This window comes from Rhinopithecus bieti, unplaced genomic scaffold, assembly GCF_001698545.2.
Source record: "Rhinopithecus bieti isolate Rb0 unplaced genomic scaffold, ASM169854v2 scaffold_32047, whole genome shotgun sequence".
NCBI classification, from domain to species: Eukaryota; Metazoa; Chordata; class Mammalia; order Primates; family Cercopithecidae; genus Rhinopithecus; species Rhinopithecus bieti.
Genome location: NW_016814042.1, coordinates 1,529,379 through 1,555,850, shown reverse-complemented (window position 1 = coordinate 1,555,850; position 26,472 = coordinate 1,529,379). Strand labels below are relative to the sequence as shown.

Here is a 26,472-nt window from a genome sequence, read left to right as displayed (position 1 = left end):
AGGCATGGGCAAGGACTTCATGTCTAAAACACCAAAAGCAATGGCAGCAAAAGCCAAAATTGACAAATGGGACCTAATTAAACTAAAAAGCTTCTGCACAGCAAAAGAAACTACCATCAGAGTGAACAAGTAACCTATAGAATGGGAGAAAATTTTTGCAATCTACTCATCTGACAAAGGGCTAATACCCAGAAGCTACAAAAAACTCAAACAAATTTACAAGAAAAAAACAAACAACCCCATCAAAAAGTGGGCAAAGGATATGAACAGACACTTCTCAAAAGAAGGCATTTATGCAGCCAACAGAAACATGAAGAAATGCTCATCATTGCTAGCCATCAGAGAAATGGAAATCAAAACCACAACGAGATACCATCTCACACCAGTTAGAATGGCAATCATTAAAAGGTCAGGAAACAACAGGTGCTGGAGAGGATGTGGAGAAATGGAACACTTTTACACTGTTGGTGGGACTGTAAACTAGTTCAACCATTGTGGAAGACAGTGTGACGATCTGTCAAGGATCTAGAGCTCGAAATAGCATTTGACCCAGCCATCCCATTACTGGGTATACACCCAAAGGATTATAAATCATGCTGCTATAAAGACACATGCACACATATGCTTCTTGTGGCACTATTCACAATAGCAAAGACTTGGAACCGACCCAAATGTCCATCAGTGACGGATTGGATTAGGAAAATGTGGCACATATATACTATGGAATACTATGCAGCCTTAAAAAAGGATGAGTTCGTGTCCTTTGTAGGGACATGGATGCAGCTGGAAGCCATCATTCTCAGCAAACTATTGCAAGAACAGAAAACCAAACACCACATGTTCTCACTCATAGGTGGGAACTGAACAATGAGAACACAACACAGGAAGGGGAACATCACACACTGGGGCCTGTTGTGGGGAGGGGGGAGGGATAGCATTAGAAGATATACCTCATGTAAATGACAAGTTAATGGGTGCAGCACACCAACATGGCACATGTATACATATGTAACAAACCTGCATGTTGTACACATGTACCATAGAACATAAAATATAATAAAAAATAAATAAATAAAAGAAGAACAATCTGGCTGAGACCAGCCAACCTACAAAATCATGAACATAGTATATTATTGTTGCTTAAGGTCAGTAATTTCTAGCATGGTTTGTTTTGCAGAAATAGATAATTGATACAACAAGTGGTACTAGAAGTGGGGTGCTATCATATCAAGAGCCAAAATGTGGACTTTTCCTTGGAACTGGTGGAGACAGAGGCCAGAAGAGTTTCATGGAGACTCAGTAAAGGCTGGAAGAGCAATGAGGAAATTGCTGTAGGGTGCTGGAGGAAGAAAAGCCCATGCATGGTATTATGTCAGAATTTTGGTAACATTGTCACCAGCAATAATATGGAAGACAGGAAATGTACCTAATGAAATTATGAAGCTAAGAAGATTTCCCAAAGGAAGATCATTTACTCTAGTTTAATCATGCATGCTAAGGTATTATAAAAAAAAATTGAGGAAAAAAAAAAGAAATTTTTTAGTTTTGAGCAGAACTTAGAAGAAATACAGAAGGCCCAGAACAATCTCTCCAGATGGAGAAAAAAGGGAAAATGACCTCAGAGAGAAAAAAATCAAATTTAGGGTGCAATCTATAACATTTGACCTCAAGGTCAAAATTGAATCAAGGATGCAACTGTAAGATAATTTGTTAAGACCTCAGAAAGATTTAAGGTGGTGACTTACAAAGGCTCTCAGTCAGGCAAAGGGGCTGCAAAGAAGCTTACAGACATTTGTCCCGGAAGCCTGACATTGTCAAAGTGGAGAGAGATCTGTCTGCAAGGAATCATGGATCTGACTTTTAAAGCATGACATGAACCTGAATTAGGTTTATAGAAACTACTCAATAGAATTCTGCTTTAAACAGAATTTTCTGATAGCAGCCCTACCAACTTGAAGTAAAAGGGAAAGAAATAGTTCAAAGTGAAAAAAAAAATGCTTCTGAGCCCAATTTAGCACACACAAGAATCAGGCAGAGAAAGCTACTGAAGTATAAACATAGACCTTTTATTAAAGAAAGGGAAGCATGATGACTCAGGATCAGAGGACAGAGAAAAGAATTACAGACAATAGATTAACTCGTGACCACAGAACTGGGCCATAATTGAGAAACATTCTCTACCCCTAATAATACATGCTCAGATTTCAGAATTTCTGTGGACCCATGATTTCTCAGTGCCCTCCATTACAACCTCCACCACTTTTGATGGGGCTTGTCTATTGCAATTTTCCTATCCCTGTTGGTGTCATCATGGTGAGTTGGCTGTGGGAGTCGGGGTATGCACTTCTGCATTCAGTTCACAGGTGTTCACATCAGGACCAGATGTGTTCAGGAGCCCCATCCAGGTCTGGGCCTAATTTAGATGACAAGATCCAGGACTTTGAGCTGATTCTGTAAAGAGATGAGACTTTGGGAGGAAATGTGAGAGTATTTTGTACAAGGGAGAGATGTGAATTATTGTGGCCAGGATGCAGACTGTGGTAGTTTAATGATAGCTAATAGCAATTCCTCTTTATACATACAGATAGTCCCTGGTTTATGATGCTTTGACTTAAAACAATGTTGTTTTACTTTATGATGGCACAAAAGCCATATGCATTCAGTAGAAACCATACTTTGTATACTCATACAACCATTTGGTTTTCACTTTCAGTACAGTATTCAGTAAATAATATGAGATACTCAACACTTTATTATAAATAGGCTTTGTGTTAGATATTTTACCAAATGCAGGCTAATGTGAGTGTTCTGAGCATGTTTGAGGTAGGCCAGGCTAAGCAATAATGTTTGATAGGTTAGCTGTGTTCAAAGCATTTTCAACTTACCACGCTTTAACTTATGATGGGTTTATAGGGATGTAGCTCCATCATAAGTTCAGGAGTGTCTGTATTCTGCTCCTCCTACCAAAAGTGGAGTCCATTCTCCCTTCTCTTGAATCTGGGCTAGCCTTTTAACTCATTTCAACCGTAAGATATCGACAAGTGACAGTATGCCAGTTATGCCAGCCCTTAAGACTCCTGACAACATCTGCTTTCAGTATCTTGGCACCTTGAAATATAACTATAAATAAATAAATGCACACATATCTATGTATGTGTATATATGCATCATACATATATGTGTGTGTATGATACATATATACATATGTGATACATATATACATATGTATATATTGATAAATACATAAATATATACATATATGTATGATACATATATACATATATAATATATGTATGATACATATATACATACACATATATTCATACATATATATGTATGTACATATGATGGAGAATAAGGCCCATCCCACTGCCAGTCTTTCCAGCTAGCTCAGTCGAGGCAGCAGACATGTAAATGATGCCATCTTGGATGTTCTAGACCACTAAAGCTCTCCTATAAAGGAAGTCAGTCCTATAAAGGACTCTAACAAAACCACAGGGAACAGAAGCGTCACCCTGCTGAGCCCAGTCAAAACAAGGAATACAAAAAATAATAACTTGTTATTTTAAGCTATAAAGTTCTTATGAGATTCTACACAAGAACACATAAATGATACCGTATTATCATTTTCTTTCTTTGGTTACTTATTTATTGCTTGAACAAAGCAGTATCTAACATATTATTCTATGAAATGTTATGAAAATAAAATATTAACTTGTATTTCCATAAGTCAGACTGCTTAGTTTCACACAAGAAAAACTATAGCTAAATTAAGCAGAAAAGAATATATAAATAGATATTACACAGCTCTTAAAACCACCAAAAGCCAGATAACTAGGCTTAGAGGCTACATAGCAAGGAGCAGTGATAATGTGACACCTCTTTCCTTGAGTAATTTGTTTTATGAGTGGACACATAAATGTTGACTTCCTTGTCATTCTTTATGCTGACTGCATATGTACTGGTTTTTACAAAATTTGAAAGATGAGAGCTTTCTAGGTTTGACAAAAGAAATCAGTTCTCAAATGGGAAGGTACAATAAATCATGTATACTTCCATATACTTGAAATGTGAAAATCAAAACATAGGGATAAAGAGAGGCATGCATGTGAGTGTTGTCTTAACAGAGGGGGCAGCTAATTCAGCAATTGTTAGGGGATGGGGCAGACCAGAGTATGCATTCAGGAGAAAGTACCATTAAGAAAGTATTTGGTTGGTGCAAAAGTAATTGTGGTTTTGCCATTAAGAGTAATGCAAAAACAGTATAAACCATAAGTTACACATCAAAAGTAAAATACTTACCATGAAGTGCTTATCCCTTCTTCCCTTTCCCCAGTCCTACTGCTCAGAGACAACTGCTTTCAGTTCTTTCAGACTTCATATTTCTTCAAATTTTAAGTCTAAATGTTACCACTTTTTTGATTCCTCAGTTATAGATGGTATTTATTAACCATCAGATTTGCAGATGAGAATTGTCAGCACTGTGCATCACTTCTATTGTTTCAGTATTATGATCTTAAATCTGTAGTCACATGATTAGTGTTTATATCATTGTGGCAAATAAATATTTTTCCTTGCAGATTCAAGTAAAAGTGTATAAAGATAACAGTATATTTCCTCAAAATTTTATTTGCAGTCCTCAATGATTGTTTCATTTTATAATATGTTTATCACATATATTATATCATATATAGTAAGTACATATAATAGAGGTACCATATGAGTGGCAATAAATATTTTCCAATTTCTCCAATATGTAATAATACAATAGGACAAAAGTTGACTGAGAGATTTCTAAGAGTTGCACATGGGTCATTGGACTATAGAAAAAAATATGCCAGAACATTTATTCACTTCTAAAATAGCAAGGAAATAATTAATCTCCTTGTTTAAACCTTGTTGTTTTTTTTTTGAGAAGGAGTTTTGCTCTTATTGCCCAGGCTGTAATGCAATGGTGCGATCTCAGTTCACTGCAACCTCCGCCTCCCAAATTCAAGTGATTCTCCTGCCTCAGCCTTGCAAGTAGCTGGGATTACAGGTGTGCACCACCACACCCAGCTAATTTTGTATTTTTAGTACAGACAGAATTTCACCATGTTGGCTGGGCTGGTCTAGAACTCCTGACCTCAGGTGATCCACCAGCCTCTGTCTCCCAAAGTGCTGGGATTACAGGTGTGACCCACCACACCCAGCACCTGTTTAAACTTTTTTATACCAAAATGTAATTCAAAAACTCACTTAGAATTAAAATGATTTTAAAGTGAACACCCATGTAACTACCACTCAAGTCAAGAAATAAAGTAGTGCCTCCTTATCTGCAGTTTCCCTTATCACAATTTCAGTTATATATGGTCAGTCGTGTTCTAAAACTTAGTGAGTACAGTACAATATGGTATTTTGAAAGAGAGACTGCTTTCACAGACATGAAAAAATGCTCATCGTCACTCGCCATCAGAGAAATGCAAATCAAAACCACAATGAGATACCATCTCACACCAGTTAGAATGGCAATCATTAAGAAGTCAGGAAACAACAGGTGTTGGAGAGGATGTGGAGAAATAGGAACACTTTTACACTGTTGGTGGGATTGTAAACTATCTTCTATGTTTATTTAGAATATTATTTGCCTTTCCCTGTTTTCTTAAACTTGTATAAATGGAATATAAATTTCTTTACCTCAATGTTGTTTGTGAGATTTATCCATATTGCAACTGGAAATAGTTGTATAATACTTATTTTTATTGCTGTGTAGACAGTATTCTATGAATACACCATGATTTTTCTTAATCCATTCAACCATTGGCGGCATTTCTCCCCTATACTTTGGCTATTATAAAGAATGGTGCGGTGCAAATTTTTGTATATGTATCTTGGTGCCCAAAAATGTAATTGTAGGGTAATAAAGTTTAAATATTTTTCTTAGGTAGAACTGTCAGTTGTACAAAATGATTTGAACAATCTGCACCTTACCAGTAGCCCTGAGAGTTCCTGGTGCCCTACATCGTACTAACACTGAAAGTGTAACTCCACAAACTAAGAAACAGCAGTCTTTTTCATCGTCGCCATTCTTGTGGATAGTACTTTATTAAGATGGTAGTACTTCTTGTGGTTTTAATTAACATTTTTCTCACTACTAGTGAGGCCAAGCATCTTTTCATATCCATAAGCCAACTGGACTGCCTCATATTAAATGATGATCCATTTGTCTTGACCATTTTTATGCTGAATCGTTAGTCCTTTTTTATTTGCATGAGGTAATATGTGATTCGAGCCTTTGTCGGGTATATGCATGATTAAGCTTATTTCATGTTAAAAAAATCTACAAACTTAAAGTTTTATGACAAATTTCATTAAATTTACCCTAACATTTAACCTTTTGTTATATTTATCTCTTCTTGCACCTCTGCACTTCCTTCCTATTGTAATGATTTTCTTCATGCCCAAAAGTAAAAAAAAAAATGGTATGAGTTTAAGGGGTACAAGGGCAGTTTTGTTACGTGGAAAGATGGTGCAGTGGAGAAGTCTGGGCTTTTAGTGTAACCATCACCTGAATAATTTACATGGTACCCATTAAGTAATTTTTCATCTCCCAACTCCCAAATTTTTAAATTTTCCTTAAATGCAGATCTACCAGTGACTAACTCTGTTGGGTGGTGTTTGTTTTTTTAAGTGTAAAGATGTCTTTTTTTTTCATTCTTGAAGGACAATTTCACTGATACAGAGTTACAAGCTGGCAGTTTATTTACTTAAGAACCACGACATTTTATTCCACTTATTTCTGACTTCTGTTGTTGCTATTAAGAAGTCTGTTGAATTACCTTGTTAAAAGAGCTATCTTTTTTAAAGGTCATACATTTTGCTTAATACGGATGTATGTTATACTTTTCCTGTGATGCGTATAGGTTTGAATTTCTATCAATTTACCACAGTTAGGATGTATAAATCTCCCGGAGTCTCTGGATTGGTGTCTTTGATCATTTCTGGAGGATTCTCAATTACTTTAATTATTTCTTCAAATGTTGCTTTTGTCACCTTTTTGTTTCTCCTTTTCTTCTGGGATTCCAATTACAGGTTAACTCTTAGCCTTTTTCTTTTTTATTGTTCCAGTTATATGTCCTGATTTTTTTTTTTTTTTTTTTTTTTTTTTTTTTTTTTTTTTTTTTTTGAGACAGGGTCTTGCTCTGTTGCCCAGGCTGGACTGCACTGGCGTGATCTTGGCTAACTGCAATCTCTGCCTCCCAGGTTCAAGCAATTCTCCTGCCTTCCCGAGAAGCTGGGATAATAGGTACCCGCCACCACACCTGGCTAATTTTTATATTGTTAGTAGAGATGGGGTTTCACCATGTTGGCCAGGCTGGTCTCCAACTCCTGACCTCAAGTGACCTGCCCACATTGGCCTCCCAAAGTGCTGGGAGTACAGGTGTGAGCCACTGCGCTAGGCAATATGACCTGAATTTCTTACCTTCTTTTGAACTTATCTCCTCCCTTTTTATATCTCTGTGTTGCATTCTGGAAAATTTGTTTTGACCTAGATTCCAGAACCTTAGCTCTTTTTGTGTGTTTAATCCACTTATAAACCCATCCATTAAGTTTTCAATTTCAGTTATTATATTATTCAGTTCTAGAATTTACATTTGATTCTTTTTTTAAAAAAATTAACTTTTATTTTTATTTCAGGGGCATGTGAAGGTTTGTTATACAGGTAAACTTGTGTCATGAGGGTTTGTTGTACAGATTATTTCATCACCCAGGTATTAACCCCAGTACCCATTAGTTATTTTTTATTATTTATCAAACTGTCCTGTTTTTATTTTTACTTCTTGCATTTCTACCTTACCTTTTGTGTATTTCAACAAAATAAGCATAAATATGCTGTGGCTAGTGTCCAATAATTGAATGCCTCACATCTTTGATTTTACTGACTGTGGCTTCTGCTGCATGTTACACACAGTCTTGTTTTCTTTCTTTCTTGTTTGTGTGCCTATTGTCTTACATTACACACTGATTCCTGTATTGCACAATTATACATGGAAACACTGTTAACTTAGAAAGATGATGTTACCTTCCTCAAGAGAGTATATTTCTTTACTTCTTTGAAACACAACAGGGCACTTCTGCCTCAGGACCATCTTAATCCAAGCTCAACGCTTGAAGCTCTCTATACTTCCCAGGTGACAAACTCAGGATGACAGCCCATTTATAAGTGAGTTCATTCAATTTTACCCTTCTTCTTTGCTTCTATGCTTTTGTTATGCCAGTTTTTATTTTGGAAAAGATATCAAACCCTTCATTTTGTATGTCAGGTGAACTGCACTTTTTTGTCCTTTGACTTGTGTGACCACCAAATGTTATCTCAGATTGGTAGTTGCTTCTTCTGAATTATAAAATGCCTTCAGGGGAAGAAAATTGGACCTAACCCCCTAGTTACTGATTTCTCTCAGGTTTTGGCCTGATAACTCTTCATTGTTTGCTTATATCATTGATGACTTCTTAGCAGACATTTTTAATATTTCATCCAGTTTTTTTAATATATCCTCAGGAGGGAGTTGGCTGAAGTTACCTAATTTATTATTCTTGAAAGTAGAAGCTCTCAGTTCTGTTAATATTGTAATGTATGCAAACATAAGCAGAGCTCTCACTTTTCCACATATGTTGATGGTCATGTGTCACGTACTGAATCCAAAGTGTTCTAAGGAAAAGGGGGAAGTTTCACTCATAAGGACTGATAATTTCAGAGTGGACCTGATAATAAAGTTGTATTGAGTCCATTGTACCATTGTAGAGACTTGGCTTTAAGGAAGGTTATTTTCTCTGTGTCAGTTCTGATTGTTGGAGTACTTTGAGTAGAGGGATGACATGATTCTTCATTAATTATGAGAACTGCAAATTTCTTCTTCAGATTTGTAACTTGCCTTTTTACTGAATATTGTATGTTTTTCATATTTAAAAGTTTTAATATTATCTCAAAGATAGAATAATTTATATTAAATCACCTCTTGTTTTTTGTTTAGAAAATATTTCCCTATCCCAGTGTTTAAAACATGTTGAACTACATTTCCTACTAAGATTTAGTTTTCTTCTTTGAGTGTTAGAAAATCAGGATTAGATTTATTATAATTCTTAGTCATAACATTCATAATTGGTTTACACATAGGCCCATTTTGGTTATTTATGTTACTAGTTCTTTTTAATAATGTTGTAAGCACCAATATGTGAACTCACTGCCAAGGTGAAACATAGGACAATAATCTATATCTAACCATATAATCCTCCCCGTATTTCAACCTATGGCTAGTTTTTTTAAATATCACTACCTTTTTCTTTCTCCTATGTTTTATTACATCTCTGTTCACATCTAAAATGTGCATATTACTTTAGACATGTTTAACTTTATAGAAAGAACACCATACCAATGTAATCTTTGGGGTTTTATTCAGTTTATATTATGTTAGTAAGATGCTTTCATATTTTTGAGTGTTGCTGTAGTTAATTGGTTGTTCTTGTTAGTGATATTCATTTCCCTCAGTTCCACTCTTCTTTTGGTGTGATTGGGGTTATTTCTATATTTTGCAATTAGAAATAGTTTTGTTATTAACATGCTTGTATATGGCTCCTGGTGGACACATGAAATAGTGTCTCTGTGTGCATGTTTGTGTGCATTTGTGCTTGTACGTGTGTGTGCTTAATAGTGTCAAGTATGTGAATATTCATTTTTAGGCTATTAATCATTTTTTCCAAATCTTTGCACCATTTTGCAAGCCTATCAGGAATGTGTAAGAGTCTTCATATATATATATATATACACACACACACACACATTCTTCTCATATATACATATATATACACATCCTTCATATAAATACACACACATACATATATACATATTCTTTCCAACAACTGGTATGGTTATATGTTTTAATCTTTGCAGTAAAATCAATGTAAAATGGAACCTTCTTGTGGTTTTGATTTCTATGCCCTTTAGCTCTACAGATGTGGATCTTCACCATGTTTACTAGCCACACATCTTTTCTCTTTCCGTGGCATACTCATTCATGTGTTTTGCCTATTTACTGTTTTACTTAACTATTTTGTGTGGTTTTGATATTTAATTTTAGGAATGTGTAATATATTATTTGCAATAATTCTTCATCAGTTGTGGGAATTGCAATTTCTTCTTTCAGTTTATAATTTGCCTTATTACTGAATATTACATATCGTCTGATGCCTAAAAGTTTTTAATATTATTATAGTCAAATATTGAATGTTTTCTATTACATTAAAGCACTTATTGTTTTTTGTTTAGAAACTCCCTATTCCATTGCTTAAAATATGTTGAACTACATTTCCTACCAATAATTTAAAATTTTTGTTTTTGTCATTTATGTCTCTAATTCATTTAGAATTTTTTATAGAGTAAGATACATGTATAAAGTTTTTACCTTATTCCATTGGATATAACTATTTTACCAGTGCCAGTTATTGAACAAACCCTTCCCTCTCCTCACTGATCTGGCATGTGACCGCTGTGAGTAGCGCACTTTCTATTTTAAAGAGAAATTTTATATATTAATCTTGTAATTAATTTTGTATATTAATCATATCTAATCACATAAATTTTATTTTTTTCTGTAGTAATATTAGGGATTTCCTTGTAAATAATTATATATATAATTAATTGTATAATTATTTATATTTGTGTAATTATAATTATTTGCCATTAAACCAATTTATGTTTATTATCCTTGTAATAAAATAAATTAAATCAAGATTTATAAATCTGTATAAATCTTTATCAATTTCTCTATTACTACATTAATACTACACTCTTTTAATTACTAAATCTTTGTAACTAGTTCTGCCTATCCCTAGAGCAAGTCGTTTAACCTTTTATTTTGTTTTTTTTCAAATAGTAGACAAGCTTTATTACTTGGCTCTTTATATTTTATACAAATTTTTAAATTATTTTATCACATATATTATTTTATTATGAAAAACTGCAGAAATTTAATATGAATCTAATTGAGATTTTAGATGCAGCATTGACTGCTTTATGCTACAAACTTTTTCCAACTTTTACTATACTGGGGTTATTCATTTATTTAGTTCTCCATTTAAGTAGCCCTTAATAAATAATATGGCTATAGTTTTCCCAGGTAAGAGAGCTTTACTAACTTTTATTTCTAGGTACTTTGGTATTTTCTGATATTAGTTAAAGTAATATCTTCCAGTTGGGTTTACTAGTTGTTTGCTCTTAGTACAGGAAAAACACAATTAAATTTTGTATATTAGTCCTTATATCTAAACACATAAATTTTATTTTTTCTGTAGTAAATATTAGGGGTTTCCATGTAATATTTTATTATATTATTTATATTTGTGTAATTATAATTAAATTTACATTAAACAATTTATTTTTATGTTTTCTTTGTAATAAATAAAATAATATTAATCCAGATTTATAAATAAAATAATTCTTTATAATAAAATAAACATAAATGTACATAAGGATTGAAAAGAAGGAAATAAACTATTTGTTGAAATAATAATAATATTGCTGAGACATCAAATACAATGTTGAAAAAGAGCAGGATGATATATTTATTTCCTCTTTTTTTAAAAGCACTTAATATTTTTCATTAAAGATATCTTTTTTATTTTAAAGATATTTGTTGGGTTAAAAATATTATCTTCTATTTCTAATATACCACGAATTGTATTTCTTAACTCTGAAGAAATATTTCTGTCAATTTGTTTCTGCATCTGAGGTGATTATATAATTGTTGTTTTTTAATTTGTTAATGTGGTGATCTCACTGATATTTTTGATAACATGATTATTTTGTCTTTTTTAGTATTAGGAACTATTTCCTATTTTTACTTTAAAAGTCTTTGTATAAAAATGAGATTATGTGTTGCTTTAAAGTATTGTAGAAGTTAAATGTGGAAACCATATAGAACAAGTGGTTTTCTACATTTTATTTGATGGGGGTGTGTGTGTGTTTGGGTGTGTAGGTTTGTGTGTGTGTGTGTGTGTGTGTGTGCATGTGTTTGTTGTGTTTTGAGAGATTTTAAGCCATAGTTTTAATTTCTTTAACAGCTATAGGGCTGTTTAGGCTTTGTATTTCTTCTAGGGTTAGTTCTGGTAAGATATACTTTCAAGTAATTTGTTCATTTTGTCTGAGTTTTCAGAGCTGTTGACATTTAGTTATTTGCTGTCTACTTTTGTTATTTTTTAGATCTACTTTGACTATATGTATTATATCTTCTTTATTCAATATTTGCATCATTTTTGTCTTTTATTTTTTCTCCATTAACTTTACAAAACTTTTGCCTATTATGCTAGGTTATTTTTCAAAGAACTGACTTTTGATGTGGTTTATCTTCTCTGTTTTATCTTTTTCCTTTTCATTGTTTCTTATTCTTGTTTTATCATTTCTTTTATTCTTATTTCCTTGATCCTATTCTAATATGTCTCCAAAACTATAAATTATTCCTAAAGCACTGCTGTTGTTGTATCCCAAAGCGTATATATTTAATATTTTCAACATATTTCTAAGAATAATGATAAAGAATTGTTGCAATTTATTCTAAACCTATAATATTTTAGCAGTCTATTTTTTTAAATTCCTAAATCTAAAACTATTTTATTTGTGTTTTGGTTAACTTCCAAGTTCACTGTATTGTGATCAAAGATCATTATATGTAATAACTATGTTTTTGTAATGTGTTGAGGCTTTCATTTTCTGTCAAGTAAAGTACCATTTTGATAAATATTTGTGTGTTCTTTATAAAAATTAGTTCCTCTAAATGTTATTTGCAGAATTTATAAATATTAAACATGTGTGTTCAAACTCCATGATGATTGTTTTCTGCTTGCTCTATCAATAGTTTAAAAAGATATGTCAAAATCTCTCATGGCAGTAGCAGATTCATCAATTTCTCCTTCTAGTTTTTTTCATATTTACTTCCTATATTTAAAAACCATTTTATTAAATGTATAGTTGTTTTAAAATGTTATGCCTGTTTCAGTAATTCAATTTTTTAAACTAAATAGTGAACCTCTCCATCCTTAGTAATTACATTTTTTTAAAAAGTAGCATGAACTTGATTTGTATTTTTTCATATCACTATGAGGGATTCTACCAAATGCACCAAATAAGTTATAAAAACCTCTAAACCCAGAATCAGTCATCTTTTTTACCTCATTGCTGCCACGTTCTTTTTTGTCGAGGACCCCTCCTTCTTTGGAACTTGAAACCATATTTAAATGCTACTTGGCCTACACAACATTCATTTCTGGATCTGCAATGAAGTGGGAGGATCTGAGGCGAGTTGCGGTAAGATCTAGCTGTTTTAGTTCCTTGTAGTTTTCCTAAGTTACAACAATTAAAATTACAAGATATATTGCTTTTGGAAAAGATATTATTTCAGCTTCTTTAAGTGGTGGAAAATATAACTTCCTCAGCTTTAAAAACAATTGTAAAGGAGGTGTAGTAATTGACCTCCAAATCTGATTTCACAAATGTCAAGCAGACCTCACTGTTTGCCAACACTTATATTTAAATTATTTATTTCACAAGATTCTCTATCTAAATCAGTTTTATTTTATCAGCCTAAGAGGTCTGTAAAAGGTATGGATAGCAAGGTGTGTTTGATCTTACCACACAAATAGTATTCTTACCAGAAGGCAGATCTCTGAGTCTGTCAGCTTTAATCAACTTCTCCTCCTAAATGCATGAATATGCTTTCCAATAGGAAACGCATAAAGGAAAATAGTAGAAATCTCATTAAAGTTGTGACTAAAAATAATGAGCAACAGCCAACCCTCTAGACAGGTTTGGCTTAAGATCAAAGGCAGCTTCCTGTCATGTTCAGAGAATCAACAAACAGAAAAGTTTCTGTTTAAAGCCAAGATCTATAGAGTAAACATGAAGAATTGACAGACCCAGAAAAATCTTTCTCTTTCCTGCAATTTAGTACTGTAAGAGCCACTTCAGTAATATTCTAGAACTTTGAAATTCACACGCCACCAATATTGAATAACTGTTTACTTTGAGCCAAGTGGACTCCCAGTTCCTCTGTTCTTTACTGTGCTGAAAGACAAATAAATACACAGGCAGTTGCTTATAAAGGTCTTATGGCTTATCACTAGGCGTCAAACAATGATGATGGATGGTAGGAAAAATATAACTCTGTATTTTACCCATTTGAAAGCAATCTTTTACCTATGTCAGAGACCCTGTGCCCTGGTCCATCAGCTGCAACCCTTACCTTTTGCGGCATTTGCAGGACAACAATCCTGATGTAAAGACATCCTCATTGCAACTCATTCCCAAGTGTGTCCTCTTTTTCGTTAGCAATTTTATTACAAAATTCTAAGAAAACCCGAAAGGGGAAGACCAGAGCATTTCCCACATAATTAACACCATGGCTCCTGTCCAATCTTGAAGGGTAGGTGGAATCTGCAGAGGCATGCCTGATTATAGCCAACCCTTTGTGCAGTGATTCCCATGCTGAAGATATTTCCAACATTATGAGGTAAGAATCTGGTATTGTGTTTTGTATGCTGTAATGATTATTTTTTTCTATCTCTCTTAAAGTGATGCCTGGTACATAAGCATAAACAGGAGAAAATGCCATCTATCATATCACTAGATTCATCGTATTCCAAGGTTCTGCCTACTTTTTGCCCCCTCCCCAAGACTGTGCAGACGGTTGCAAAAGAAAATGAAAATAGAGCATCCTGAGTGTGAATGTGCTTCTCCATATAATTCCCTGAAGTTTCATATGTATAGTAGCCTTCTGAATTTAAGAAGCAAGCATACAAATAACTGGTTATTGTTCAGATAGCACCATTATAACTAATATCCTCTCTCAAAAATAAAGATGCAATTTTATGAACCCTGTTAGTATACTTTGTTTATTGGGATTTTTCTCTAGTAGCTATGGTAAAAGATTATGTGTGGTCAGATATGATGTACTTTTGACCATCAGTAAGTATTTTCCTTCGTTTTTTTTTTTTTTTTTTTTTTTTTTTTTTTTTTTTTGAGACAGTTTTGCTCTTTGTTGCCCAGTTGCGCGTGCTGGAGGGCAGTGGTGTGATCTCGGCTCACTGCAACTTCTGCCTCCCGGGTGCAAGCAGTTCTCCTGCCTCAGCCTCCCAAGTAGCTGGGATTACAGGCATATGCCACCACGCCAGGCTAATTCTGTATTTTTAATAGAGATGGGATTTTACCATGTTGGTCAGGCTGGTCTCGAACTCCTGAGCTCAGGTGATCCACCCACCTCAACCTTCCAAAGTGCTCGGATTACAGGTTGAGCCACCGTGCCTGGCCTGACCATCGGTGAGTATTTTCAAGATGTTATCACATTAAACGGTGAACTCCGAGCAAGAACGTAACTTGTGATAACAAAGCTCTAACTGTGATTATGATGGCAATGGCATTTTGGCTAATCCAGATGAACTTCCAATCTCCAGAGTAAAATAAATACACATAGCTGAAGGTGACATTATATATAGCAAGAAACACCTGAAAAGTTGTACCATGCATAATACAGTAAATATGAGGTAGATCTTAGTTTCTTAATTCGTAAAATGAGGAAATTGAATTAGACAGTCTATGGGCTATTTCAAGCTATAGACAACTATCAAATTTCTATTTTTACCTGTAATAATTAGGTTTGGGTTTGAAGGCTAAAACATGAAACTGTTGATTTCCTCCTCAAGAATTGGTCTCAGAAGAACACAGTCTTCTAATACCAAGAGATAATCATTCCATAGATTTGATTGGCAAAGTCATGAAAACAATGACGCTCTTCTGTGTAGGCTACTAAAAACATTTTCGAAAACAACATAACAATAAACTTCATTGTATGCCAAGTTTTTCTACACTTACCTACATATCATTTTAACTCTGAATTAAATTATATTACAAAGCCCTTTGGCGATGACACATGACTAATGAGAGTGTTTGGGGTTTATATAGGGTGTTGTCTATCAAGAACTATGACTCTACCACCAGAATCATCATACAGATACTGCAATCCCATAACAAGGTATAGTAACATTCTAGCATATTCAGTCTCCTCCTTTTATCTGTATAGCTAGATTAACTTTTTTATTTTCTAATGGATGTGTAAATAAAAGTTTTGCTAATCACAGGTAAAATTTGGAGTTTCATTAAGATGGATAATCACTCAACAATGTAAACTGGGGGCAGAATTAGAGGTTTAAGCCATTTGACCTGATTTTGCAACTCTAGCTATTTTTGTTTCAAAAAATGAGAGCCATTGATCACTGACCACTTTCAAATGCTGAATTTGTTCTTACCATTTTCATTGACCTGGGCACCACTTTTATGTGCAAAAATAAAGAATATATGATTGCAAGAAAATTTTAAAAGAAAGACATCCATCCACAAGAGCTTTCTTGAGGTGTGTTTATTCCTAATACTTGACCTGCTTTGTACTATGGAACAGGTTTATCTGCCCAAGATTCCCAGCTGGGACTGGGACGCCGGAGACAACATCATTTGCTTTGCTGAATTAAAGCTTGGATTTATCGCCCAAGGCTGTTTGGTGCCAGGCTTGTGTACCTTCCTAACATCTCTATTTGTGGAGCAAAACAAAAAGGTAACCTTGTAAATTAATGTCAATTCTTGGCTCTGTCCCCATGTCCTACATATTAAGATCAGAAATAGAAAAAAAAAAATGAGAAAAGCATCAAGGCCCCAAGAAATGAGATTTGACTTCTGCTTGAGCTGGGAAAGGATTAGAAGATCTGGATTTAAAAGTCCCAGGTACCACACTGACCTTGAAGAAATCATTTATTTTTTTCCTGCCTAAGAATATTTATCTGCAAAACAAAAAAATTATAACTCTGCTTCCTACCTACAGTCCAGTATGTTTTAAATCAAAGTACATTCATCAAGGTAGAAGCATTGAGTTATTGAAAGTGAAAATATAAATAAAGGTTATATTATTAATGAAGGATTCATATATTTCAATATAAATTAAATCCAAAATAATTTGTATAATAATAATTATATTCATCAAATAGAAATAATGATCAAATAGTAATTAAAATCTAATTTTTCCAGGTTGTTTTAGGGAGAATTCCATGCAGGAATAATAACAGTAACCACATAATGAGTGCCTACTGTCTTGTGTTTCCCCTCAATATTATGTTAAGTTAGTAACCCAGCAGTGAATTGGTGAAGCTAACTAACTTGATCATACAGTAAGTTAGTGAGCCACAGAGCTAGGACTGTCTGGTGCACAGTGTTGTTACCACAGTGCTCTATGTCTCTGGTGTTATTTCCATACAATGTCTCACATCAAGATTTTTGATTTTTTTGTCTCAGACAAAGTAAGGGGCTAAAAGTGACTCTTGGGATAAATTTTTGTAGCACAAAAGGTGGTCTTCCAAATATCGTTTCCATGAAATGCTCCAGCCAAGGCATGTTAGCGCTTGGCTGGACCTGGTCTTCCTTTTCTAAAGCTCTTGCAGAGAATGACCTTACTGTCTGTTTAATTCTGAGTCCATGCTTGCCTTTCATACACTTGACTTCCCTCCTGACCTCTCTTTGCTTGCTCTTTCCTCTGTTCTCTTTTTCCCGTGTTCAGTACAAATGTTTGCATCTTTTTCTGTTTCTTCCCTGGTGCTATTTAAGGAAAAGCAAAAGAGGTGAGAGGTGGTCTGGCCAACTATATGCTAACTGCAACAAATGGAAAGCTTCTGTAATTCCTTCTGTGAATGTAAAGAGATATAATATACAGATGTAAAGAAATAGCAGTCAGGGTGGATGGAACGAGCCTTCATGCAGCTACAACACACAAGCTTTTACTTTCATGTAGTGTTCACTGTATACAGCCTAGAAAATGGTTTATAAGGACATTGTCTTTGTGTTGTATATTTAGAAAGTAGCAGAGAACTTCAATATTTCTTGTGATTATTGTGCTTTCAATCACCATGGCTGCAGAAAGTAAATGGAAATAAATGGAATGTGAACTCTATATGAAGACTTATCCTCCTTCATGAAACTATAGAAGATAGAGATGTAAAACCATACTATCGTGTTTTTCTTATTTAAAGAGTTGTGGCCGGGTATGGTGGCTCACGCCTGTAATCCCAACACTTTGTGAGGCTGAGGCTGGCGGATCACTTGAGATCAGGAGTTTGAGACCAACCTTGCCAACATAGTGAAACCCCATATCTACTAAAAATATTTTTTAAAAAAAAGTTAGCCAGGCATGGTGGCATGAGCCTGTAGACCCAGCAACTGGGGAGGCTTGGGAGTTGCTTGAACCCAGGAGGTGGAGGTTGCAGTGAGCTGAGATCATGCCACTCCACTCCAGCCTGGGCAACAGAGTGAGACTCTGTTTCAAAAAAAATAAATAAAGAAAATAAAAATAAGATCTAGAGTTGTAACCTCCCCACTGAGGCTGATCACCTGTCATTATTTATACAAGATGGATTTTAGCTTACAGGAATTGAGAGATATTTGTGGTCTCCTTCGCGATTTTTTGAGTGAAATCTGAAACCTACTTTCAGGAATCCTTACTGAACAGCATCAGGCAAGATGTGTGAAAGCTGCATTATTCTTTGGTGCTTTAGGTTCTAAAACAAACTATCGACTTTGGTTTAATGGCTGGGACTCCAGAGTTTTATGACCGATTTCTCTCAGAGTAGGCCCTTACTGTCTCTGACTGTCAGTTTCTCTACCTATAAAATTAAAGTTATTAATCTCATAACTGGGTTTTTCCAAGTATTGAGTTAATATTTGTAAAATTTCTGAGAACTCAGATTAAAAGGCCTTGAATCAATGCCATGTGTTTTAATTATATTGATCATATTGTGAGAAATTGTATCTCAAAGAACATTTCCGATTGGTCCTCGGTTCAGAGCATGGCCTTAAACTTAAATTTACATTAGATCTGATCCAACTGGCTTATTTGAGCACCCAGATTCTTCATCCAAAATCCTCCTGTTTTCCTTTCTGATCTTTTTAAATCTATCTCAGGAAGTCTTCTCCATCCCCATGCTATCATTTTTTACCTTCTTTCAAACATCAAAACATTTAGATTAGAAACACTAAGCCAGTTTCTTTAGTTACTGGAAATTAGTGGTATGAACCACCTAATGATCAGAGCCCTCCTCATGAGAGGACTGCAAGAAAGTAAGAAAAGGAAAAAGATTCATTCAGCTGAATCTTGGTGGTGGAAGCAGGCACTGGATTGCCTGAAATAGTCTGTCCTTTTTGGTAGGGCAGAATTGTTTGTGTATGTGTTTGGTTTGGTTTTGCTTTTTTTCCCAAACTGCATGATGACCATCTGAAGAGAATTTCTGAACCAGCCATAACTCTCCACAGCAACAGTGCTCCTAAATGTTTAGAAATTCAAGATTTTCATCTGAGATTCTGGGCTTTAAGAAGACTGTCTTGCTATATTAGAACAGTGTGGTGGTGATTCTCTTGGCAGTAGGTGGAGAAGGAGGAGGAGAGGGTCTTACACAAACGTCAGCCACAAGTTCCTAAGAGCCTTTCTGTTGGGTTGGGTGCATTTAGCCGTTTTGAGATATCTTTCTCCTTTTACATCTCCCATTTTTCTGGAAGCCTACTGTTTGCCTTGATTTCTCCATTCTCTCTTCCATGCATCAGGATGGCCCTTCAAGTTCATTTGAACTTATGAAGGGTTCTGATACTAGAAAGAAGCCATGAGTATTTTCTTCATTGAGGTATATGGTTAGTAGAAAACTAAAATATTTTAAACCGATCTTGAATAGTCATATCCAGAGAGAGATAATTTAGATTCCACATTAACTTTCCCATCTGATTTTTACTAACTCAAAAGCTGAAATCAGGATTTGGCGATGGAGAATTCTCACTGCCAGCAAGGAAACTTGAACACCATCTGGAAAGAAAATAAGTAATGATGTGTCTGCCTCACCCTGAACTCTGGTGAAAATAGTTAAGATGGAGTTAGCTTTTTAGTTATTCCTTTAACATTCTCTAGTTAGGCACTACGATAAATCTCCTTTTTATGACTTACATGCAATGAAGACTCATTTGTGCTTAGCAGAATATGCAATGTGAGTTCTAACGTTCCACATTCCTTGTCATTTTGCTTCATGTGGCATGATTATGTATTCCAGGTTACACCTAAACAGACCTGGAAGAAACACTTCTTGAATAGCATGAAAAACAATATTCTGACCCAACGTCTCTCTGATGACTTTACTGGAATGAGCTTTCCTGAAGTTGCCCGGTAAGTGAAGTGAAATACTTCCCTCATTCTTCAGACAACAACATTCTTTCAACAACGTTCACTGAGGGCCCACTATAGGCCAGGCTCCATTACAAACTGATCTAAGAAGGGACAGCCCAGGGTCCTTGCAACTTAGCAGTTCATAGTTGGGGTAGGGCAATTTCATCTCTGTCCCAGTTGGTGCAGTGGCTGTTGGTTACTTTAGGTAGTTTCACTTACAAGGGATCATTCCATATTGGGAGTTCTTTCCTCTAAGATGTTGGTTTCCCCCTAGGCCCAGGGCACAGAGTGTTAGTTATTTTTTTGTTCACTGACCCCTTGCTCTCCTTATGACTCCTCGTCTTCTTTCCCAGGCTCTGCTTTCTGAAGATGCACCTCCTGTTGATAGCCATCGAATACAAGTCCCTCTTTACAGATGGTTTCTGGTACCAATAAGTCTGCTCATCTCTTCAGTTGTGTTTCTTTTTTTTTTTTTTTTTCTGGAGAATCTTTGTGATTAAGACTTTTTCCAAAGATGCAGCTATAACTAAGCTTTTTTCCTTTGGTGGATTGGCTGAGAGGCAGCCTCTGGGGCTCCCTGGCTCCTCTGCTGTGCTGTCTCTGATGGCACGGGTTAGGGTGGTGACCCTCTTGGATAAACACTTCCCTTTTGTTCCTCAGACCCTACCCCAGTCCTCTCTCAGGAGCAGAGAGGAGAAGAAATGGTCACCTTCTCAGAACTGTTTCTTTTAATATTGCCAGATCTTGACCATGAAATAATACCACAAAATTGAATTATTTGTAATAAAAATGTTCCCACAAACACTGGCCATGAAAAGTCAAGGACAATGCTGGGCATGGTGGCTCATGCCTGTAATGCCAGCATTTTGAGAGTCTGAGGTGGGTGGATCACTTAAGGCCTGGAGTTCGAGAGCATCCTGGCCAACATGGTAAAACCCAGTCTCTGCTAAAAATATAAAAATTAGCAAGGTGTGGTGGTGCACCTGGGCCAGTAATCCCGGCTACTTGGAAGGCTGAGGCATGAGAATTGCTTGAACCTGGGAGGCAGAGGTTGCAGTGAGCCGATATCATGCCACTGCACTTCAGCCTAGGTGACAGAGCAAGACTCTATCTCCAAAAAATAATTTTTAAAAAGGTAAAGCACAAAATATGCCAAAATGGGAATCTGACCAGCCGACTGGACAAAGGCTTTTGTTGATAGAGTAGATAAAGAAGACGTTACATCACCAGACATCAGCATTTCCCAAAAACCCATAAGTGAATAAATATGAAAGTAAGAGAAGTTATCACGTAATGCGAAATAAAATTCAGAGCAAATGAAATATACATATACAAATGGGAGAAAAGGGGGAAAGAAAGACATACATACTATAATATAGAGAAAAGATCTGTAAAAGAAAGAAAAGGGGTGGGGCTTAAGTGGGATGAGGGCAAGAAAGACTGTGTGTTGGCTCATGTGTACTTTTAGTGAAAATTAACTTGTGCTAAATAGGAATTAACAGACTAGATTCTGATCCTGACTGATTTGCTGGCCCTGTGGCCGTGGAGAAGGATTCATCATTTGTAGAATAAGGAAATAGAGTTAATGAAACTCTAACACACCTTCCTGTTCTAAAATTGACATGACCAGAAATTGTAAAATTATAGGAAAACATTCAAAATGAAATAATTTTCAATTATATCAGATGGACTATAAAGGAATTATTATATGTGAAAAGTTTGGAAAAAAGCAAAGACCTGTCTGAGTTGAGAGGTTGTAGAAGGCCTCTGGGTAGAAGACATCAGTAGGATATTTTAAAAAGCAAGTCATTAATAAGAGAATAACAAGTAGTATTGTCTGTCTGCCTAAGTTCTGTTTAAAAATCCTGCTGTGCTCAAGAAAATCTCACAATCAAAACCTCTGAACGTAAACATCTGCATAAATGGGCCTCCTACTAGAAACAGGTCATAGTAAAATGGGTAGACTCGGAATCATAAGCCAGGTAGTTTGGGTTTCAGACTGGCCCAAAATTCTATCAAGTTTTAGTAACAACTTTAGCTTTCAACCACGTGGCTTATATGTCAGAATTACTTGCATAAGTTTTTTTGTTTTTGTTTTTGAGATGGAGTTTCACTCTTGTCGCCCAGGCTGGAGTGCAATGGCATAATTTCAACTCACTGCAACCTCCACCTCCCAGGTTCAAGCGATTCTCCTGCCTCAGCCTCCTGAGTAGCTGAGATTACAGGCGTGTGCACCACGCCTGGTTAATTTTTGTATTTTTAGTAGAGACGGGGTTTCACCATGTTGGTCAGGCTAGTCTCAAACTCCTGACCTCAGGTGATCCACCCACCTCAGCCTCCCAAAGTGCTGGGATTACAGGTGTGAGCTACTGTGCCTGGCCTGTTTGCATAAGTTTTAAAGACTTATAGATTCCAAAACCCTACTTTTGACTGCAAAACCAAGGGTGAGCCTGAGAATTCTTTCTCAAGTCTCCATGATATATTTGGTTTATTCACTAGAATCTGGAAACTACAACCACATGCCCTTAAGATCCTTTCCACCTCTTAACATTCTAGATTTCTGTAAACTTTATTAAGATGATGGTTAGGACATTACAGACCAGAAACATGGATATTTATTTAGCAACTAATCTCACATAGATTTAAGAGGTCCTGTTTACTACCTAACACACAAGTACCCCAATGAAAGGGGGATTTACAGAAACAGAGATTTAACTTTACCTTCTCACTTGGAAGTCAGGTGAATCAAAGGGATTAAGTTCTTATTTGGCAAATGTATTGATAAGAACATTCCCTTACATGATTGATACTTTGTGACCAACACTGCTATAGACCTGTTACATATGTTAACTCTTGAATAATCCTCACAACAGTGCTGTGAGATGGGTACTATCATTATTAGTCTCATTTTACAGAGGAGGAAGGTGAACCTCAGAAAGCTAAATGATTTTCCCAACCTCACACAACACCCAAGTGGCAAAGCCAGGATCTGAATTCAGGTCCTCTGGCTCCAGGGCTGTGCTTCTGTAACCATCCTGTAGTAAATTCACTGCTGCCGTTATTGGTAGAAGGAAAACAGAATGTTTAAATAGTTGGACTTTAAGCAAATATGTTGAAATTCTGAGGAGAAAACCTATCTTTTCTCGTCTTTTAATTCCTCTTCTAATTGGCAAGTTTGAAGAGATTGTAAGACTTGCAAAAGGCTTCGAGAATTATAAGAATTTTTCTTAGGGAATTATTTGTCATCTGCTAACAGATGAAGCTGGGTCTGACCCCAGTCACATACTATAACGATTTTGTTTCAGGGACAAACATTCTCTGATAGAGCAATTTGCCAAATCATAAAGAGGGAATCAACTAAAAACACCACATTAGGAAAGTCCTTAAGAGAGACTCACCTCTTTTCTCAAATACAGTCAAATACGTGTTTTATTGTGACAGTATCTTCGTAGCTAGATATTTAATATGAGTTCAGAGAAACCTCTCTCCTTAAAAAAAAAAAAAAAAATAGGAGCGGCCGGGCGCAGTTGCTCACGCCTGTAATCTCAACACTTTGGGAGGCCGAGGCGGGTGGATCACCTGAGGTCAGGGGTTTGAGATCAGCCTGTCCAACATGGTGAAACTCTGTCTCTACTAAAATACGAAAATCAGCCGGGTGTGGTGGCATGCACCTGTAATTCCAGCTACTTAGGAGGCTGAGGCAGGAGAATCAGATGAACCCGGAAGGCAGAGGTTGTAGTTAGCCGAGATCGTGCCATTGCACTCCAGCCTGGGCAACAAGAGTGAAACTCCGTCTCAAAAAAAAAAAAAAAAAACAAGGCTGTGTAAGACACAACTAAGCATGCATCTGCTACTTAGTGAGCATCAGCCAATAATATTTAAGGGGCCACCGTTGTTTTTTCTTTTCTTTCCAAAGTTAAAACCAATTATTTCACTCATTAATATAAGTCAGTAAATACTCAGAAAAGGCCATCCATTGTCTTAGGTAGTAATCTACCTGAACACAGCTATACAGCCTGGGTCTGTTCTTGGCATAAGACTGAAGAACTTTGGCTATGCAAGCTCATTTACTTTTGTGAGGGTTCTCTAACACTTGAAAGGTGTGAGTATCCCAACAACAGAATAAGCTTTGCCAGAATTAAAACTTCACCTCATTCCAATGTGAATACAAGAGGAGGGATGATTTTTAAAGGAGGAAAGAAGAACTTCCATTCTGCAAAAAGTGAGGGGAATTATAGGGTTGTAAGAACTCACCATAGACATCTGAAATGAAGAAAATAAAGGCAGGAGATCCTGATAAACAGGGAGAAATGTGAGTAATTTGAAAAGCATAGCAGAATACTGCATCAAAGAGTATCATGGACAGAAAATTATAATACAATATTCTCAAACACGTAAACCACAAGAAAATAGAAAATCAAAAGGTTCAAGTAAGATAATAATAGAAATAGTTCACATGGTTCCTGTTCTCAGAAATCTGGCAATCAAAATAAACTAAACTGAAATCAAAAGAAATGCATAACCTCAAAAACTGCATAGTTGAATACAAGAAACTTTTGAATCCAGCTGGTTAGTTAAACATTAATTTTAAATGGCAAGTGGCCTAAAGATGAGCACTACTAGTATGACGCTAAGCCTGGAAACTGTGTGGTCTCAGCATATTTGTCATTTGATAGCTTAAATCAAAAAGATATCGTGCACCTGAGTGGTCGGACCATCTCAGATGCGTGACAGAATCCGGGAGAGGCTTCCCCGCAGGTCCACTGTGTGTTCAGCTCACTGATCAAGTTGTTCCCTGGCTCCCCTCTGCATAGTCAGCCCCAATCAAACAAAGAATCACAAGTGTCAAATTCACACTCTCCACTGTGTTTGGCAGTAAGAGGAGGTTGAATACGATTAACTTAGCAACTTAGAGAATCCATTGATCATAACAGAAAGAGGCACCAACTATTGCCACTGAAATCAGAGGGAAACATTACTGTGTGTTTATTTTTCGTTTCCAGTGGTCTGATACTAAATCCACCTGCACAAGTTAGGATACATAAGAACACACTAGGGTTCTTTATTGCTGAAACTCCAAAGGAAGTCAAAAGGTAATTTTTTTATTACTTTATGGGAGAAAACCACTAAAGCAACTACAGCTTAGTGGGAGGCCCACTGAGTCAGCACCATGCCTCCTTTGTGTTAAGACTCACATAAGTCATTCTTGGTTTTCTTTCATTGTCCAGAGCCTTGTTTTACTGTTCGGTCTGTCACGATGATGTGTTTATTCCTGAGCTAATTACAAACTGTGGCTGTAAAAGCAGAAGCCGACAGCACGTCACAGGTAATTGCACTTTATTTCTGGCCGTCCTTAGCCCAGCCTCTAGGGAGCTGCCTGAGGAAAGAGAAGAGAGTTTCATCTCTTAAAAGGCAATGTCCATTTGAACTTGGCCAGGAAGTGGCAGACATTTCCTCACTGGCCACATGAGAGGTGAGAATCAGTGTTTTAGAGTTGGAAGAAACCTAACTAGTTATCTAATTCAGTTCCTTTAAAGACAAGCAAATGCATTTTAAGAGATCCAGTCACTTTATTCCAAAGTCACATAGCCAGTTAGTGACATCACCAAACTCAATCTCAGGCATGCTGACTTTCAGCCCATTGCTTTTTCATGATTTCACAGTTTTTCACAACTTCAGACTGAAAATTCAGCCTATATCTGACCACTTGGTTGGCCGTGAGGATGCTACTTCATGACCATACCTTGAGTACTCTGTTTCCTTAATGGATAGTAAGAAGTTTAAAGTTTACTCACCCTGACATGCCGAGGGAATGTAATTTTCTCTATTTTCTCTAACTGAACTCAGCAGTTTACCAACACCCTTTTCCATTTAATGGCAGAAATGGAAAAATTAATCTCAAGCATTCATAATCACTTAGTCCCTTCTGGTTTAAAATTTAGTCTCGGCCGGGCATGGTGGCTCACCCAGCACTTTGGGAGGCCAAGGGGATGGATCACAAGGTCAGGAATTCAAGACCAGCCTGGCCAAGATGGTGAAACCCGGTCTCTACTAAAAATACAAACATTAGCTGGGTGTGGCAGTGTGCACCTGTAATCCCAGCTACTTGGGAGGCTGAGGCAGAGAATTGCTTGAACCTGGGAAGCGGAGGTTGCAGTGAGCCGAGATCATACCACTGCACTCCAGCCTGGGTGGCAGAGGGAAAAAA

At 36.1% G+C, this 26,472-nt stretch overlaps 1 protein-coding gene across 1 annotated transcript in view; it reads left to right on the top strand.

Moving 5' to 3' along the window:
- The window catches only part of KCNU1 (potassium calcium-activated channel subfamily U member 1), a 166,533-nt gene that overhangs the window by 43,827 nt on the left and 96,234 nt on the right, over nucleotides 1-26,472 (top strand). Inside the window, exons 11-18 of the mRNA XM_017849394.1 lie at nucleotides 13,231-13,336; nucleotides 14,455-14,537; nucleotides 15,986-16,055; nucleotides 16,479-16,631; nucleotides 20,152-20,264; nucleotides 20,618-20,689; nucleotides 25,268-25,357; nucleotides 25,493-25,590. Of these exons, the coding sequence (XP_017704883.1) occupies nucleotides 13,231-13,336; nucleotides 14,455-14,537; nucleotides 15,986-16,055; nucleotides 16,479-16,631; nucleotides 20,152-20,264; nucleotides 20,618-20,689; nucleotides 25,268-25,357; nucleotides 25,493-25,590 (785 nt within the window). The remainder of the gene's footprint in view (nucleotides 1-13,230; nucleotides 13,337-14,454; nucleotides 14,538-15,985; nucleotides 16,056-16,478; nucleotides 16,632-20,151; nucleotides 20,265-20,617; nucleotides 20,690-25,267; nucleotides 25,358-25,492; nucleotides 25,591-26,472) is intronic.